The sequence below is a fragment of the Candida oxycetoniae genome (assembly GCF_023343755.2).
Source record: "Candida oxycetoniae strain CBS 10844 chromosome Unknown scaffold19, whole genome shotgun sequence".
In the NCBI taxonomy this organism is placed as follows: Eukaryota; Fungi; Ascomycota; class Pichiomycetes; order Serinales; family Debaryomycetaceae; genus Lodderomyces; species Lodderomyces oxycetoniae.
The window spans coordinates 171,204-188,448 of record NW_026055479.1 but is presented as its reverse complement, the minus strand read 5'-3'; the positions used below and the strand labels follow the sequence as shown (position 1 = coordinate 188,448).

The 17,245-nt window shown below is 37.3% G+C and overlaps 6 protein-coding genes across 6 annotated transcripts; 5 read left to right on the top strand and 1 right to left on the bottom strand. All coding sequences in view use genetic code 12, as the record gives it.

Moving 5' to 3' along the window:
- Window positions 1–2,377: 2,377 nt before the first annotated feature.
- Window positions 2,378–6,973, top strand: ADR1 (DNA-binding transcription factor; the record flags this gene model as incomplete). Its single annotated transcript, XM_049325476.1, has 2 exons — window positions 2,378–2,778; window positions 2,950–6,973. The coding sequence occupies 2 exons, from the start codon at window positions 2,378–2,380 to the stop codon at window positions 6,971–6,973; spliced, it is 4,425 nt and encodes a 1,474-aa protein (XP_049178933.1).
- Window positions 6,974–7,147: 174 nt separating this feature from the next.
- On the bottom strand, window positions 7,148–10,522 carry KGF56_004074 (uncharacterized protein; the record flags this gene model as incomplete). Its single annotated transcript, XM_049325475.1, has 1 exon — window positions 7,148–10,522. The coding sequence occupies one exon, from the start codon at window positions 10,520–10,522 to the stop codon at window positions 7,148–7,150; it is 3,375 nt and encodes a 1,124-aa protein (XP_049178932.1).
- Window positions 10,523–10,992: 470 nt separating this feature from the next.
- KGF56_004073 (uncharacterized protein) lies at window positions 10,993–11,226 on the top strand (the record flags this gene model as incomplete). The annotated part of the gene is made up of 1 exon (XM_049325474.1): window positions 10,993–11,226. The coding sequence occupies one exon, from the start codon at window positions 10,993–10,995 to the stop codon at window positions 11,224–11,226; it is 234 nt and encodes a 77-aa protein (XP_049178931.1).
- Window positions 11,227–11,742: 516 nt separating this feature from the next.
- KGF56_004072 (glutathione S-transferase family protein) lies at window positions 11,743–12,408 on the top strand (the record flags this gene model as incomplete). Its single annotated transcript, XM_049325472.1, has 1 exon — window positions 11,743–12,408. One exon carries the CDS (start codon window positions 11,743–11,745, stop codon window positions 12,406–12,408), a length of 666 nt encoding a protein of 221 aa, XP_049178930.1.
- Window positions 12,409–12,891: 483 nt separating this feature from the next.
- KGF56_004071 (glutathione S-transferase family protein) lies at window positions 12,892–13,629 on the top strand (the record flags this gene model as incomplete). Its single annotated transcript, XM_049325471.1, has 1 exon — window positions 12,892–13,629. The coding sequence occupies one exon, from the start codon at window positions 12,892–12,894 to the stop codon at window positions 13,627–13,629; it is 738 nt and encodes a 245-aa protein (XP_049178929.1).
- An 869-nt stretch (window positions 13,630–14,498) lies between these two features.
- On the top strand, window positions 14,499–17,159 carry KGF56_004070 (dynamin-related GTPase; the record flags this gene model as incomplete). The annotated part of the gene is made up of 1 exon (XM_049325470.1): window positions 14,499–17,159. The coding sequence occupies one exon, from the start codon at window positions 14,499–14,501 to the stop codon at window positions 17,157–17,159; it is 2,661 nt and encodes an 886-aa protein (XP_049178928.1).
- Window positions 17,160–17,245: the final 86 nt, after the last annotated feature.

Genomic DNA, 17,245 nt, shown 5'->3' with positions numbered 1-17,245 from the left:
CACTCTAGCGGTTTCTAAATTCTAGTGGTTTTAAAGTTCTAGTATTCAAGCTAATGGTTTTCGTTAGGTTGAATTTGTGAGGTGCAATATATACCAGATTTGTAATCTGTAAAGTTTGTTATTAGAAGAAATTTACAGTTGAGCTACATAAAAATGCAGCTGCATTCAACTGCATAATTTGGTTCAACCTTTCGGAGTTGTCTTGCCATATATTTTGCATCAATCAAGAAGGGAAAAAAGTTCTCTAAGCGGAATTAGCTTTGATTACACTATCGAGCAGAGCGAGATAGTGGAGCGACACTTTGTTATTCAAGAGTTGTCTACACTATCGAGCAGAGCGAGATAGTGGAGCGACACTTTGTTATTCAAGAGTTGTCTACACTATCGAGCAGAGCGAAACAGTGGAGCAACACTTTGTTATTCAAGAGTTGTCTACACTTTGTTATTCAAGAGTTGTCTCTATTGGTTATTGGAGCACTACCCCAAGAGCTGTCTCTATTGGTGAGTTCTATTGGTGAGTGGGTAGGTTCTTAATCGTCAGTGCTGCTCCACTAGCTCGCTTCGCTCCCTAGTGTCGTTGGGTGCAACATGGGAGGTGGCAATTGAATTGGCTCCTCCGGGGGTTGACAAGAGGATAAAATAGAGTTGAAAAGCCAAAAGTGGATAAAGAATAAAGAATAATGAATAATGAATAATGAATATGGATTTTTATTTGAATAAAATTGTATTGTTATGGATAATGAGAAATTTTGCTATTTACATAATAATAAAGGTATACGTAAAGCTTTTGTTACATCAAAAGCTTTTGTTAGATAATACCTTTGTTACCTACTCCAAAAGCTTTTATTACATAATACCTTTGTTACCTACTCCAAAAGCTTTTGTTACATAATCCTTTTGAATAATAGATAACAAGATTCAAGAGGTTACAAACCAATACTCGCACTCACCAACACTATCTCACTATGCTCGATAGCATTATAAAGTTACCACTATAATCTTAGATACTCAAGGGAAAAAAAACTCTTTAGCCCAAATAAGCTCATTGTTATCCATTAATGATGTAATGTTGCCAATCAAATATCGGTCTTTTTCTACCCCACAAAATTTAACTACTGCATCCACACATACACACACACAAAAGAAAAACCCAATATTCAATGATTATGATAACAATAGGGAATTAGATTGCTTAGGTAATTTCCAGACACCAATTGTTTTTTTTTTGTTGTTTTTAATGTCGTGTCTGAGTAAAATTAAAATAATAAAGGGGATTTTTAGTTTTCTTTTGTCACCTTGAAATTTTGCTTATCACTTTGAACTTCTTCCTATACCCATTAAAGTTGTTCAAAGAAAGCGGTTAATACCTACTAATAAAGCCTGGGATTACCTAGAAATAAACCTAGGATTATTTTCACATCAAAGACTTCTAGTACGTCTAACTAACAAGACCACCAACTTGGCAACAAGCAAAAGTGTCGTGTCGTGTCGTGTCTCCCCTTTACTGACTAATACTTCTCCTGCTATTAGCACTCCCTCATAAATTCGCCTCTCAACGGGTAACAAATTTCTTTGACTGAAAAAAAAAAAAAAAAAAAAAACTAAGAACTAAGAACTAAGAACTAAGAACTTAGAGGTAAGAACTAAGAACTAAGAACTTAAAGGTAAGAGGTAAGAACTAAGAACTTAAAGGTAAGAGGTAAGAACTAAGAGCTAAGAACTTAAAGGTAAGAACTAAGACCTAAGACCTAAGACCTAAGACCTAAGACCTAAGACCTAAGACCTAAGACCTAAGACCTAAGACCTAAGACCTAAGACCCAATAACTAAGAACAAAGAACAAAGAACTAAAAAGTGAGTTGGTTTTTTTTTATATTTTTTGGGAAAGAGTGCTAATATCGTCGCTATTCAAGGATATTTACACGGAAAAGGGTCTTTTCCCATAAGAGGACAAATTTTCCAAACATATTCGTTCCTTTATAAGCTATCCTTTTGTTGGTTTATTTACGTTTGGTGTTGGTGTTGGTGTGTGCTGGTATCAAAAAGTGGCCTATTTCATCAGGGTGTCCCGTTTTTTTCAGATTTTTAAAGTTACTCCAAATTTCCACTAGATATTGCTGCTTTCCCCCAACTTTTTGATGTTTTTACTCCCATCCGATTAGGCCAAGAGAAGAAGAACTATAAGTAACTGATACTTATACCACCGAAATATAGGGCGCGCCACTTGTTAGACTGTCACCATTCAACTTGACACTTTTTTGGGCCTACATTTACAACTCCTGAAAAAAAAAGGAACTACACGCTAAGAAGCACAAAAAGAGAGCCAAAGGGAAAAAAATCGTTTTATGATTTCATCAGCAATAATTCAGAGTACATTTATGAACTTCACCAATAGTGAACCAAATAGTATAGGTGACTTACTACCACATCCAGTGGGTACAGCAGCGCCAGCAGCAGCAAATACGGCAGCGCCAGCAGCAGCAGCAGCAGCAGCAGCAGCAAATACAGCAAATACAGCACTATCATCATCATCATCATCACTGTATCCCAAAAAGAAAAATATGTCTGATGACGTACTAAAATCAACATTGCAGGAAGATTTCGATTTTACTAGCATGCCTCTGCTCGCCGTTGACTCGGAAACGACCAGAATAAATAGCATCAACAATACGGGCACATCTACAGAATTGTCACAACTACAACAGCAACAGCAACCGTCAGGAACAAGTACAGAGGCGGTAACTAAGAAATCTAAAAAAATACCAGTCGAACTAACGGCGTATGGCACTACACCATCGGGGAAACCGCGTCTTTTTGTATGCCAGGTTTGTACAAGAGCATTTGCCAGACTCGAACATCTAAGGCGACATGAAAGATCGCATACAAAGGAAAAACCATTTAGCTGTGGAGTTTGTCAACGCAAATTTAGTCGGCGAGATTTGCTACTAAGGCATGCACAAAAACTACATGCTGGGTGTACAGATGCAATAACACGATTACGAAGAAAATCACTAAAGTCAAAAGGAGGTGGTGGAGGAGACGACGACGATGATGAGGATATTGATGATGATGACGACGCTGGTGTCTCTATTGATAACGACGACGAAGATGATTTGAAATGCGGCTCAAAACTAGACACCTCCGTTTCAACCATCTCGTCGAGAATAAAAAGGGAAGAAATCGAATTTAACCTTGACTCATTTGATAAACCCAAGGTCTTCAATGCTAAGGTTAAAAAGGCCAAGCATTTGTCAACTACCGGTAATAATGCTTCTGGTAGTGTTGCAATGTCTGCTTCTTCCTCAACAAATTCAACCAATTTAAGTAGAAAAAATTCAAACGCTTCTACTGCTCCATTACACAAACAGATGCGTGAACGTAAGAAACTTGCTTCATCAGATACTGGAATGACTGTAACGCCAACAAGATCTAGGCGTGGTGCTTCTTTTTCGGCACAATCCGGTGCAAACTATGCAATTAATGTACCAGAGTTCAATGACATATATCCACAAACCGATAATGTTGAGTTTTCGACCCCACAGTTTTTACCTTCAACAAATGCAGACGAAATGAATTGGTTGAATAATCTTACTAGTATTGCGGGCATGTCTGACAACAATATTAAATTTGACAAGTTTCAACGCCAAACTTCAATTAGTGCAAATATCAATGAATATCCGACTCCGCCAATCAATGTAAGCCAACATGGATCGTTTTCACATCCGTCACATTTCTCAGCAGTTGCTCAAATGCGGACTGATAGCGTTAATAGTATAAATTCGAACTTCAGTAGTTCGTATTTGATGCCAACTGTTACTTTGACTAACCAGGAGATCCAAAATGGTGTGCATGCCCATCAACGAATGCTTCAGCAGCAGCAGCAACAGCAGCAACAGCAACAGCAACAACAGCAACAACAGCAACAGCAACCGCAACAACAGCAACAACAACAACAACAACAACAACAACAACAACACCAGCCGCAACAACAGCCGCAACAACAGCAGTTTCAACAATTTTCACTGCTTCCTGATCAATCTCAACACCAACAATCTATTATACCCGACCACCCTCACGTGAACTTTGACTCTGCAGGATACTCATTTTATGATGTTCCAGACAACATGATGGATATCCAAATGACAGACGAATTGCCATTACATTTAAAAGTGTTAACTCCTTTAAAACAAGACGTCGAGGAAGATACAGTGAACGCCAGTAAATTGCATGAACCTAAGCAGATGGATATGGATTTGAATTTCCTTAATGATATTGATTACCTTACTCATGAGATTGATGTTAATGCAAAGTTTACGTCTGGAGGCTACTCGTTTTACGGAGATAATATATCGGCTTGTTCCTCTGGTATAGATACCAATTCTCCGGGTATCAATATAAGATCACCAAACAAGTTTGGCAATATGAATAGGTTTGACACCACTATTGATCAAAACCAATTGACTAACATTGAAAGGATTGGATCGCCACATCAGGAAATTGTCGATCGAATTCCCCCGAACAAGATAAAACTAACTAACTATTCTAAAAACAAGCTCTTCACTAATCGAATGAGGCAATTGATTAACAAGTCATTGAACAAATACCCAATTAGTGGTATCACAACTCCTACGATTCCATCGAACGAAAAACTTGAATCGTTTTTGTCCACGTTTGTCAATGATTTTTTATCACGTTTCCCGTTTATACACGTTTCCAAATTGAATGAATTTGAAGTTATGAATATGTCGGCCAATGAAGCTGAGAACAATGAAAGTGCTAGAGTGTGTTTACCTTTGTTGATTGCTACTATTGGTGCATTATTGGCAAATAACAAAAACGACTCAGAACACCTTTATGAGGCATCAAGGAGAACTATTCACATATATTTGGAGAGCCGCAAAAACTATGTTAACGAAAAGAAGAAAAACGACCCTACATCGTCATCAAATCCGTTGTGGCTTGTTCAATCTCTAACTTTATCGGTTATCTATGGGTTATTTTCGGAAAATATCAACAACGTATACATTGTTGTCAAGCAACTTAATGCGCTAAACTCGCTTGTGAAAACCTCAATCAAGGAGAAACATGAGATATTATTTTCAATCCATGGAGAAGACGAAATTATTTATAAAAACCTTACGGAATTAAATTCATCTGCATCAAATGAAACTTCCTTATTTTCAAATAATCACAATGATGAAATGAAGTTCAAAAATCAAATCAACTTACAATCACAGAGCCGTACTGTGTTTTTGATTTATCGGTTGACCAATTTCTTGTTCATGATGTATAATGTTCCATTAACCTTATCTGTAAATGATCTACATCGATTGCCAATTGCAGATCGAACTGATGAATATTTATGGGGTTTCAAAAATTATCAAGAGTTTCAGGAATCGTGTCATTCTAATAATACATCAATTGATAGTTTTATCAAAAAGCACAAAGTGATCAAGTTTAAAGATTTATTACTCAAGATCACCAAAAACGCCAACCCAGATAAACCCCCCAATATGGAGTCTGAATTGTTTGTTGGAGAAAATTTGGATTGTTTGAGTAAATTTGGTTTTATATGTTTAGTGCATGGCTTTTATGAGATTATGCTGTACAAAGAAATGAAGAAAATTGATGCGTTTCAAGTATTGGATCAAGTCACCAAACATTTTCCTAGCAGTAGCAGTAGTGGCAACGGCAGTAGTAGTAGTAGTGGTGGTGGTGGTGGTGGTGGTGGTGGTACTAGTAATACTAATAGCAGTACTACTACTCAGACTAAGCAACTTCATCAACAAAAGGATATTGAAAAATTGGACTATGCTTTATTAGTCAACTATACCAAAATCTCAACTCTTTTGGATTTGAGCATAATAAAAACACAATGTTGGGTAATGAGTTTTGATGAATTGTTGAAAGGCTTTGGTGAATTGTTGACTGGTATGGTGCCTGATAGCCCACAAAATACCCTTAGCAACTATAATTACTTGCAAATTCTTGATTGTGGATTAATGATTTTGAAACTTGCATTGTTTGAAAATAAAAGTTCATTGCGTTCTCAGCATGATGATGTGGGAATTATAAAGTTGACAAATCGTTTTGATAATAATGATACGTTTAATACTGATTTTGGGTATTTGGACAACAATAATAATAACAACAACAACAGCAATGACAACCACAACAATGACAACAATGACAACAATGACAACAACAACAACAATATTACCACTACTACCAGTACCAGTACCACAAGTAGTACCAACGGCAACGGTGGTTTTATTAGTGATTTTTTGAATCTCCATACTAATGGCAATATTGTAGAGCGAAATATTACTAGCACTACCAAAGAATTTGAAAAACTAATTGACCTCAGAGTTTCTGATCATTTTGAACCTACGGGTAACTTGATCCACTCGCAAATGTTGTTTCATATATTCACTATCCTTGCATTAGTCTCGATAATTGTACTCAAGAAAAAGAAAGATCAAGAAATGGTAATGAACTTGAACCAGGGGGGTGCAACCGATGAGAAGGACAAGTCTCGATTATTCGAAATGGATTACAAACTTCAAACCATTATTTCGTTGTTGGATAAAGTCAAACATTGTTTGAAAAATAAGTATCAAATGATATCGAACGGGAATAGAAGTGACTTTGGTAATGAATATATGGAGGGAACAGTACCGAGAATGGCATCTGGAGCACCAGGGAACCCGGCGAAGTTGGAAGAAACGTTTACCAGTTTGTATATATATAATAGTAGCGATGGGAGCAGTGATTTCTTTTCTCCAATTTCTCAGCAGAATAACGGAGTCAGTATGAATGAATTGGAGAAAACATTATACATTTTGAAAATCGGGGAAACTACTTTGAATTACATGTATGATTCAAATATCAAAGTATCTATATTCAAAAAATTGGCAGGCAGTTTGTCCCAGATTAGGAAATACATAATCGATAATGAATCTAGATTGTTGTGATAAAGTAAAAAGAACTATATCTACATATATGTTGGTGAGAAACTTCTGGTCTAAAAGGGGAGAAAGCAAGAGGGGACTTAAACATATCATATGGGTTCGTGTAAGTAATGTGTATTTATAACACTTCTATACCTCTTAAAAAAAAAACTATATTTATTCATTGCCTCAATTTTCTCAGTCCTGCTGTATCTTTGCATCATATAACAAATCATTCAATCCAACACTATACATAAAATCGTCCAATGCATCTTTATTTCTCTTCTTGCCTCCGTTGCCATTATTAATCACCGTGTTATTAGAATCACACACACCATTACCATTACCATTTTCTGACATCACTGAATAGTTCAGTTGAAAAAAAGCAGAATTATTATAAGAACGGTTCAAGTTTTGCATGTTTTCGTAGATCAAATCCGTTTTACTACTTGGGCCGGGCTTCAATGAAGGGCCTCGGTTGTTTGCTTGCTGCTGTTGTAATGACTGCTGGTAGTAATGCTGTGCCTGTTGGGGATATGTCTGTTGTTGCTGTTGCTGTTGCTGTTGTAGTACTGGTAGAGGTTGTTGTTGTTGTTGTTGTTGCTGTTGTTGCTGTTGTTGTTGTTGTTGTTGTTGTTGTTGTTGTTGATATTGTGGTGATAATGTAGTATTGAAAAATGTACTTGCAAAATCGCTTCCAGCCATTATTTGTCCCATTGGTAATAAAGAACCAAAAGAATCAATAAAGTTGTCATAATCCTTGTTGAAATTGTAATATTCAACCTCATTGACATTTGTACGGTAATCAGAACTTGTTGAAGTTGATGGAGTATTAACAGTACCGATAGAATTGGAAGGGGATACTTCATTTGATGTGGCATTTTGTGGTTTTGATAATACACTTGGCTCATCTTTGACTTTCACTTGTTCTTTAACCGAATTTCTCTGCTTTTTATGTTTTTCAGTTTCCTGATTTCTCAGGGATTTCGAATTAGACCTGCCCTTGTCGCTCAGCAGCTTATTCTTAGAACATGTTTTATGCCCTGAGACGTCCAAATCAAATTTGTTCATCAATGCCCGTTGCATTTTTTCAATTATATTGTAAAATCGATTGGACATGGGATTGGTACCCAGAAAAAATTCAAACACCCTCTTTGAAGAATTCAAAAATCCCATCAATTTGACAGTATTGTACCCTTCAGTATGGATATAGTTATTCATTTCAACACATAATATTGATAAACCTATTATCAAAGAAGCCATGAATAAACAATGAACAATTCCATACGTTTCAACTCGGTGAGATCTCGATTTGATGTAATCAATATAACACTCTAGTAATTGTATGATTAAACTCGATGCTTTCACCGTTGCCCTGGTGAAATTACACATTGCAATCTCTTGTCTATTCTTGGGTCTCTTCAAAAGACTTTTACCCCTTTTATCTCTGAAAATAACATACATAAAAAATGGACGAGACAAAAGCGTGATCGCATATAATTGAGACAAATGGATCATCAAGAGTGGTATCTTTGTATCTTCCTTGTGATCAGCCCACGAACTTGATGTTTCTTCATCGGCTGTAGTAACAACCGGCTCATCTGTATCGTTCATCACCTTATCAATTTGTAACTTTTCAGGAAGATTCAAGGACCAAACCTTGATATCGATTGCAATTCTTTCCGCTTTATAAGGGTTAATAATTCCATCAACATAAAAGCTCTTTATTGCTATTCCAATTATTTTCGCTAGTCGACAAGTTTCAAGAAGTGCTTTCAAATAAGTATCGTCAATATCATTTCCCTCGGCATCTTTTTCAAATATATCCTCACTTTGAAAATCGTCCCAGTCATAGTCATCAATAATAAGTGGTCGTCCTAGTAGTACCGATGAAATACGGTCAAAAACATAAAGACTCTTGAACAACCTCCTTCTATGTCTTATGTATGCACGATCTTTAAATGATTCATTAATATATTTACGATGTAAACCTAGTGCTTGCGCATTTCTAATAGACACTCCCAACATCAACCATGCTGTACTTCGTTGCTGTTTGGTTTGATAGTAGCACGTCGCAAGGAAAAATGCTTCTGTTATCCATAATTTTCCTATATTCATATACTTTTTGGTTAGGTAAATTCCATACTCAAAATATGCTGATGATTTCATTTGTGGAGACTGTAATTGGTAAATGAGAGGATGCTTGATCAACTCAGCGTATAACAAACCAAGACCTATTGTGAGATTGATTAAGGCAATCTGCTTAATTGAACATTCGGAATAGTTTGTATATATTGGAGTAATAATGGTGCTTTCAAAATGTTTTGCATCAAATACATAACATGATTTGTTAATGTTAACTGAAAATAGCCTCAATATGTGATTCAATGTTTCTCTATTAGGTAATGCAACTTGGATAATCTCGGCAAAATCATCTGGTTCATCCAATACTTCAAAAGAGTCCAATTCTGAAGTAAACTGGGACTCTCCTATTAGTATCGTAAAGATATGTCTACATTCAAACAAAAATGAAAGCGGTGAAGACTCTCCAACATAGCGGAGGTTCCCTCCTGAGTCATATAAAGCCCTAGGAGCATTTTCTTCATTAGGTACTGAGGTTTCAGCAAGCAGTGCGGGTGGCGAGGCACCATGTTCTGGAATTGAATCATTTTTTAGAGTGTCGTTGGCATTATCTTCTTGAGTTCCTTCTTTAGCTGTGAATTGTGGTCTACCCTTTATTGAAGCTTGATAATCTCCTTTATGGGATAAATGCGTTGTGTTGGTATGCTCTTGTTTTGAGTTATTGACAACGGTTTGATGAAAAGAAGGCTGTTTTTGATTTCCTTCCTTTCCATCTTCCTTGCTCTTCACCTCCTTCTGCTTCTCTTCCTTCTTTTCCTTTTTCTCTTCATTCTCTATATTTTTTCTTCTCTTTTTCTTCTTCTCCTCCCCCTCTTCCCCATCCTCTTCTTCTTGTTGTTGTTGTTCATGTTCTTTTTCTTGTTGTTGTTGTTGTTGTTGTTGTTCCTCTTCTTCTTCTTCTTCTTCCTCCTTCTTGTTCTCCGCCGCCGCCGCCTCCTCCTCCTCTTCCTTTTCTCCCTCCTTTTTCCTCTTTTTCCTCTTCTTCTTCTCCTCGTCCTCCTCATCCTCATCCTCATCCTCATCCTCCTCATCTTCCACTACTTTACCGTCAATTTTATGTAACGGGAACATAGTCAATGGCTGAAAGTGAATAGGTATTCTGCTCTTTTGTTTCAAAACCTTCAAAGTATTCTTATCAATATGACTATCATTTTTAAAGTGTTTATGAACAAAAGTATGAGATAATGCTGTTGATACGGCAGACGATGACGACAGTTGCTGATTCGCGTGTGACGCCGCTTTCGGTTTCACTTCTCGTTTCTTATTCTTCCTCCTGATTGTTCTTCTATCAACTATATTGAACAGACATTCAATTTGCTTTTTCAAACATAGTTCACAAGGAGCTTGTCCACTGCACTTGAACTTCCGTTTCTTGCAGTAATCGCAAGCCTTGCTAACTTTAGTCCTCTTCTCGATATCTAGACTATCCATGGTTTCAAAAATTGCCTTGCCTTCCCCCCTTAAGCCCCAAGTGGAAACTATATGTGGGCCGATTAGTGGGACTTATACCAAAGGTTTGAAAAAAAAAAAAGAGGGTTGATTTCCCAATCAAAACCGAGATTTTCCTCACTGATACCTCAAATAACACCTCTCCTTAGCTTACAAGGCCATAAATATGAATGTAATTTAAAAGCAGCCGTATCAATACCGTGTCAATATTGCCAACTGTTCAAAGTGCAAAGTTTGTAATACTATTCAATGAGTAACGGGCTATCAAGTGTATGAAAAATCAGGGAAAGAAACGGATAAATTTTCTTCAATTTTGAATTAGTAATTATTTCCCAATTGGGAAATCTTCAACGAATTTCTCTATTTATCCGTTCTTTTTTTTTTTTTTGACATCTCCTGTAATATTATGTGCTACCATGTGTCCCTTTTAAAAGAGAGAGAGCAATAAGGCTATGGCAGCAGTAGCAGTAGCAGAAGCAAAGGTGGCGGTAGCAAATGCACCACCAGCAAATGCACCACCAGCAAATGCACCACCAGCAAATGCAGCAGCAGCAGCAAATCTAGCTACTCTACGTGACGTGATTATCGCAGCAGTAAAGCAGGAGGCACCAAGCAGCATATCTAGCTACTCTATGTCACGTGATTATCGCAGCAGTAAAGCAGGAGGCACTAAGCAGCATATCTAGCTACTCTATGTCACGTGCTTGTCACAGTAGTAAAGCAGGAGGCACTAAGCAGCATATCTAGCTACTCTATGTCACGTGCTTATCACAGTAGTAAGTAGGAGGCTGCCCTTTTTCTTTTTTCATTTTTGAGTTACAGGGCCGCCCTTTTTTTTTTATCTTTTTTTCTTTCCTTTTGGACAAGAAGGATTTTGAATTGGCTTCCTTTGGAAACTTTGGTTGTTTTTTCTTTGCTCGATAGTAGAGTACACTAGCAATACACACGGGTTTGATGGTTAATTCAAGTTTTGCTCTAAAATAGAAAATAATCGTGGTTAGATGAAATCAATCTTCTCTTCCTTATAGCTTCTTCAATTTTTGAGGCTTTGTTTTTTGCTTAGTAAGTTTATTAATCCATATATTAGTTGATTGCTTTGTAATGAAATGTAGAAATGACGTATTACCAAAATATTCTCTTTAAATAGCAAGCCCCAATCCAGCTTGAAATTGACTCGAGAACCACTCTATTGATATCTAGGAATGACATTGCCTATCAAGTTGTACACATTTGGAACCCCCAATGGTCACAAAATTAGTATCTTTTTAGAGGTATTGAAATTAGCATATACTGTGGAAAAAGTTGACATCACTAAAGGTGAAAGTAAGAAAGATTGGTTTGTTAAGTTGAACCCAAATGGACGTATCCCAGTTATTGTTGATCCAAACGTCAAAGGTGAAGGCGATAATGGTGGCTTAGTGTTGAGTCAGACGGGTGCTATTTTGCAGTATCTTGCTGATACGTACGATAAAGAACACAAGTATAGCTACCCTTTTGGCTCAATTGAGTACTACAAGACATTAGAATACTTGATCTTCCAAGTTAGTGAGAATGGACCCATCCAGGGCCAAGCTAATCATTTTGTCGTGTTTGCCAAGGAAAAGGTACCATACGGAATTAACAGATACTTGACTGATACAAAGAGAATCTATGATGTCTACGAAGATATTTTAAGCAGAAACAAAAACAACGGGTCCAAATATTTAGTTGGTGATAGATATACAATTGCCGATTTCGCCTTGTATAGTTGGACTGGTGGTTTAAAACTTTTAGATATCAATATCAGCCAATGGCCCTTATTGAGTAAGTGGTACCAAGCCTTGTCTGAAGTACCTGGTGTTCAGGAAGGGTCAAAAGTGCCAGCTTGATAATCTGCGACACTATCGAGCAATCAGTAGCTTGTAACTACACTATCGAGCACTCAGTAGCTTGTAACAACACTATCGAGCAGAGCGAGATAGTGGAGCAATACTTTATAGCTTGTAACAACACTCAGTAGCTTTTTAGTAGCTTTTTAGTAGCTTTTTAGTAGCTTTTTAGTAGCTTTTTAATAGCTTTTTAGTAGCTTTTTAATAGCTTTTTACGACACTATCGAGCAGAGCGAGAGGAAGGAAAGGCTGAAGAGAGGGGAAGGAGGATGGCTCTTTCTCTTGTAAATACTGCTAATCTTCCTTGACATTTTATTATTGCTTATAAATCAAAAAAATTGAAAAATAAAACAGGTAAAAAATGAATAATCCACAGTTTTGAGGTTTAAATGGTTTAAGAACCTCAAAGTTTCTTCTAAACTCTGTTCGAAAGCTCTTTACAGTATTTTGTGTTGATTCAGCATATGTAATTAAGTAGAAAATATGGCTTTATTACCTATTAAATTGTACACTGCGCCAACGCCAAATGGCTTCAAGATCAGTATTTTTTTAGAAGTGTTGGGATTAAAGTACGATAGTCAAATATTTGACATTAGTAAAGGTGAGACTAAACAGAATTGGTTTGTTGAGTTGAACCCAAATGGACGTATCCCAGTTATTGTTGATCCAAACGTCAAAGGTGAAGGAAAAGGTGAAGGTGAAGGTGAAGGAAAAGGTGAAGGTGAAGGTGAAGGTGAAGGAAAAGGTGAAGGCGATAATGGTGGCTTAGTGTTGAGTCAGACGGGTGCTATTTTGCAGTATCTTGCTGATACGTACGATAAAGAACACAAGTATAGCTACCCTTTTGGCTCAATTGAGTACTACAAGACATTAGAATACTTGATCTTCCAAGTTAGTGAGAATGGACCCATCCAGGGCCAAGCTAATCATTTTGTCGTGTTTGCCAAGGAAAAGGTACCATACGGAATTAACAGATACTTGACTGATACAAAGAGAATCTATGATGTCTACGAAGATATTTTAAGCAGAAACAAAAACAACGGGTCCAAATATTTAGTTGGTGATAGATATACAATTGCCGATTTCGCCTTACTTGGTTGGGCATTTCGGTTGCCCAGATTGAACATAGATATTCATTCTTGGCCATTATTAGGAAAATGGTTTGATGAGCTAACTCAAATCCCAGCCGTTCAAAGGGGTTTAATAGTGCCGCCACATTAAAACAAAAATTTTCTATCCAATTTTATACAAAAAAATACTCAAATACTGTATTCAACTTGATTGGTAAAATAGTCTAGTACTCTAATCAACTTTATATGTAAAAAAGACTTTAATACTCTAATACTCTATTCAACTCTATATGTAAGCAATTCTTCATAATACAACAGGTCATTGGTTTCTTATTAGTCACTCACGTGACGACGAGCTAGTGTACTCCACTATCGAGCCGAGCGAGAGAGTGAAGTAACATTATGTAGCCTGTTACAACACTATGTAGCCTGATACAACACTATGTAGCCTGATACAACACTATGTAGCCTGTTACAACACTATGTAGCCTGTTACAACACTATCTCGCTCTGCTCGATAGTGTTGATAGTGTTGAGCTTGATAGTGTTTAATGTGCTGAGTTTCAAAAAAATCTGCTCGCTTAGCTTAGTGGTAGAGCGTTGCACTTGTAATGCAAAGGTCGCTAGTTCAATTCTGGCAGTGAGCAATTTTTTTTCTCAACAGTTGTTAGCCCTTATACTACATCCACCCATCGATTACAATGTCTACACACCCTAGTCATGTTTACAAAATCCCTCGCCTTCAGCTTCTCTCGTGTCTTACCAATTAGCTTAATTTTTCAGTGGGAAAGAAAACGTTGAAGGAGAAGAGAGAGAGAAAAAAAAAACAAAATATTGTAATACTATATAAAAGATTTATATATTAGAGCTAGTTGGAGTGAGTATAACTGGTACAGCTACTAGAGGTAGGTCAAGTAAATACACGATATGCTACCGATGTTTAATAGAGGATCGATACTATGTAGAAGATGTTTGATGATACCACAGACTAATAGAAGGACGTTTCTACTTTTGAGAAGTATGTCACTCGATATATCCTCGAGCAGTTTAATCAAACCCAATTTTTGGGCAAGAGGAAGAAATAAGTCGGTAATGATTGCTACGAGAAACCTTGGATTTGTGAAGATAATAGCTAGAGCCACGAAGATCCCGGCTTATATTGGTGGAACTATGGCCGCAGGAGGCACCTATATTGCATATAAAGTGGAACAAGCAAGCACATATACCCAAGATAAATTGTCTGCATTTAAAGATTTCACAGATGGCGTTTTTGACAAAACGGGGGATTTTTTCAAGAGCATGACAGGGAATAGTGGGACAGGCAATGATGGTGGAGCCGGTGGCGCTGAAGGTGGCGCTGGTGGAGCTGGCGGCGGTGGTGGTGGAGAAAATGATGCCGCAACTGCTTTGGGAGCAACTGCTGCTGCTGTTGGGCTAACAGTGGACGATGACGATGACGCAGATGAGACCGCTGTGGAAGACGAAGACGAAGACGAGGAGACCATGAAGTTAATTGATGACGATGAAGACGAGGATTTTGAAAGCCAAGAGGAAACAGATGATCACATGTTGAACTTAACACGTCAAATGATTGAAATAAGAAATTTGTTGGCAAGCATAGACCACGATGGAATTAGATTGCCATCAATTGTTGTTATCGGTTCTCAATCGAGTGGTAAGTCGTCTGTCTTGGAAAGTGTAGTGGGTCAAGAATTTTTGCCCAAGGGGTCAAATATGGTGACCAGAAGACCCATTGAACTCACATTGATCAATACACCCGAGTCTGCATCGAATGTAGCAGAATTACCAGCATTGAAAATGTCAAACATAACGGACTTTACGCAATTACAAAAAATACTCTACGACTTGAACATGGCTGTGCCTGAATCAGAGTGCATATCCAATGATCCTATCCAAGTGACAATCAGGTCACCAAAAGTTCCCGATTTATCCTTAGTTGATCTTCCAGGATATATTCAAGTTGAGGCGGCTGATCAACCCATAGAGTTGAAGAAAAAAATAAGAGAGCTTTGCTTTAAATACTTGGAACCACCAAATATCATTTTGGCAATATCGGCTGCTGATGTGGATTTGGCCAACTCTGCCGCATTAAGGGCGTCGCGACTAGCTGATCCAAGAGGTGAGAGAACTATTGGTGTGATTACAAAGTTGGATTTAGTTAGTCCCAAAGTTGCAAGAAAAATCTTGACTAATAAGAAATACCCATTGAGATTGGGGTACGTTGGTGTGATAACAAAAGCTCCTTCTACCAAAGAGGGGGGTGGGCTTTTTTCGCGATCAAAAGTGACCGGGTATCAAGCATTTGTTGCTCAGCAAAACTTTGAACATACTTACCTAAAGGAACACCGAGATGAGTTTTATGGCACAACTGTAAGCACTAAGAACTTGAAGAAGAAATTGATGAGGGTTTTGGAAAAGACAATGGCTGCGTCGTTGAGACCGACTCATTTGGCAATTCAGCAAGAAATGGAGGAAACTGCCTACCAGTTCAAAGTAGAATTCAACGATCGTCCATTGACGCCGGAAATGTACTTGGCTAATAACATTGATATGTTGAAGTTAGGGACTAAGGATTTGAGTCATGAGTTTTCACGTAATGAACTAAAAGCCATATTAAAGAATGCTTTGGATCAAAAAGTCTTGGACTTGTTAGCAGAGAGATATTGGAACAAACCATTTGACTTGAATAGCTCCACCACTGTTGCTGTTGAACCAAACTTGAAAGAATTGACTCAATCGATCCACGATGATGATTTGTACTGGCACAAGAAACTAGATTTGGCATCTGGTTCATTAACAAAATTGGGAGTTGGTAGATTGTCAACCAATTTGATTACTAATGCATTGTTAACTGAGGTTGACAATTTGGTTGATAATACACAATTGAGAAAACACCCCATGGCCAAACAAGCAGTTAGAGATGCGGCTAAAACAGTGTTGAGCAGTAAGTACTACTCTACAGCTGATCAAGTTGAAAATTGTATCAAGCCGTACAAGTACGAAATTGAGCTTGAAGATAGAGAGTGGCAAGCATCAAAAGAAAACGCCGTTAATTTGTTAAAAGAAGAAATGAGACAGTGTAATGAGCTATATCACGATATAAAAGCAAGGGTTGGAGGTCGCAAACTACAACAGGTTATCACATACTTGGAAAAATTAAAACAACAAAAAACAGCAGATGTGGACCTCACATCGAATGAGACGTTAGGCTTTTCGCCAACTTTGATCCAACGTGGTAAAGAGGCCATTTTTTTAAGAGATCGTTTGTCAATATTAAAAATGAGACACCTGTTTGTTAAGAATTCCAAAAAGTGTCGTTCAAAGGAAAATAAATACCAGTGCCCCGAAATATTTCTTGACGCCGTTGCTAGCAAGATTGCATCTACTTCTATATTGTTTTTGAATGTTGAGCTATTAAGTGATTTCTATTACAACTTCCCTCGAGAATTGGATATGAAGTTTTTCAATAATTTAAGTAAAGAGGATATTGAAAAGTTTGCCAAGGAGGATCCAAAAATTAAGAAGCATATTGAATTACAAGAGAGGAAAGATTTATTGGAAAATGCATTAAGTAAAATTGAAAGTGTTTTAGCTATACAACGGACGCAAAAAAAAACTGAGTCTGTTGATAATGATCAGAAATCATTATTCAAATGGTAAACATTAGACAGCACTGGCCTACAAATATTCAAAAACAATCCTAAAAAAGAAGAGAAAACAAAAAAGGAAGAATAACCAAGAGGGGA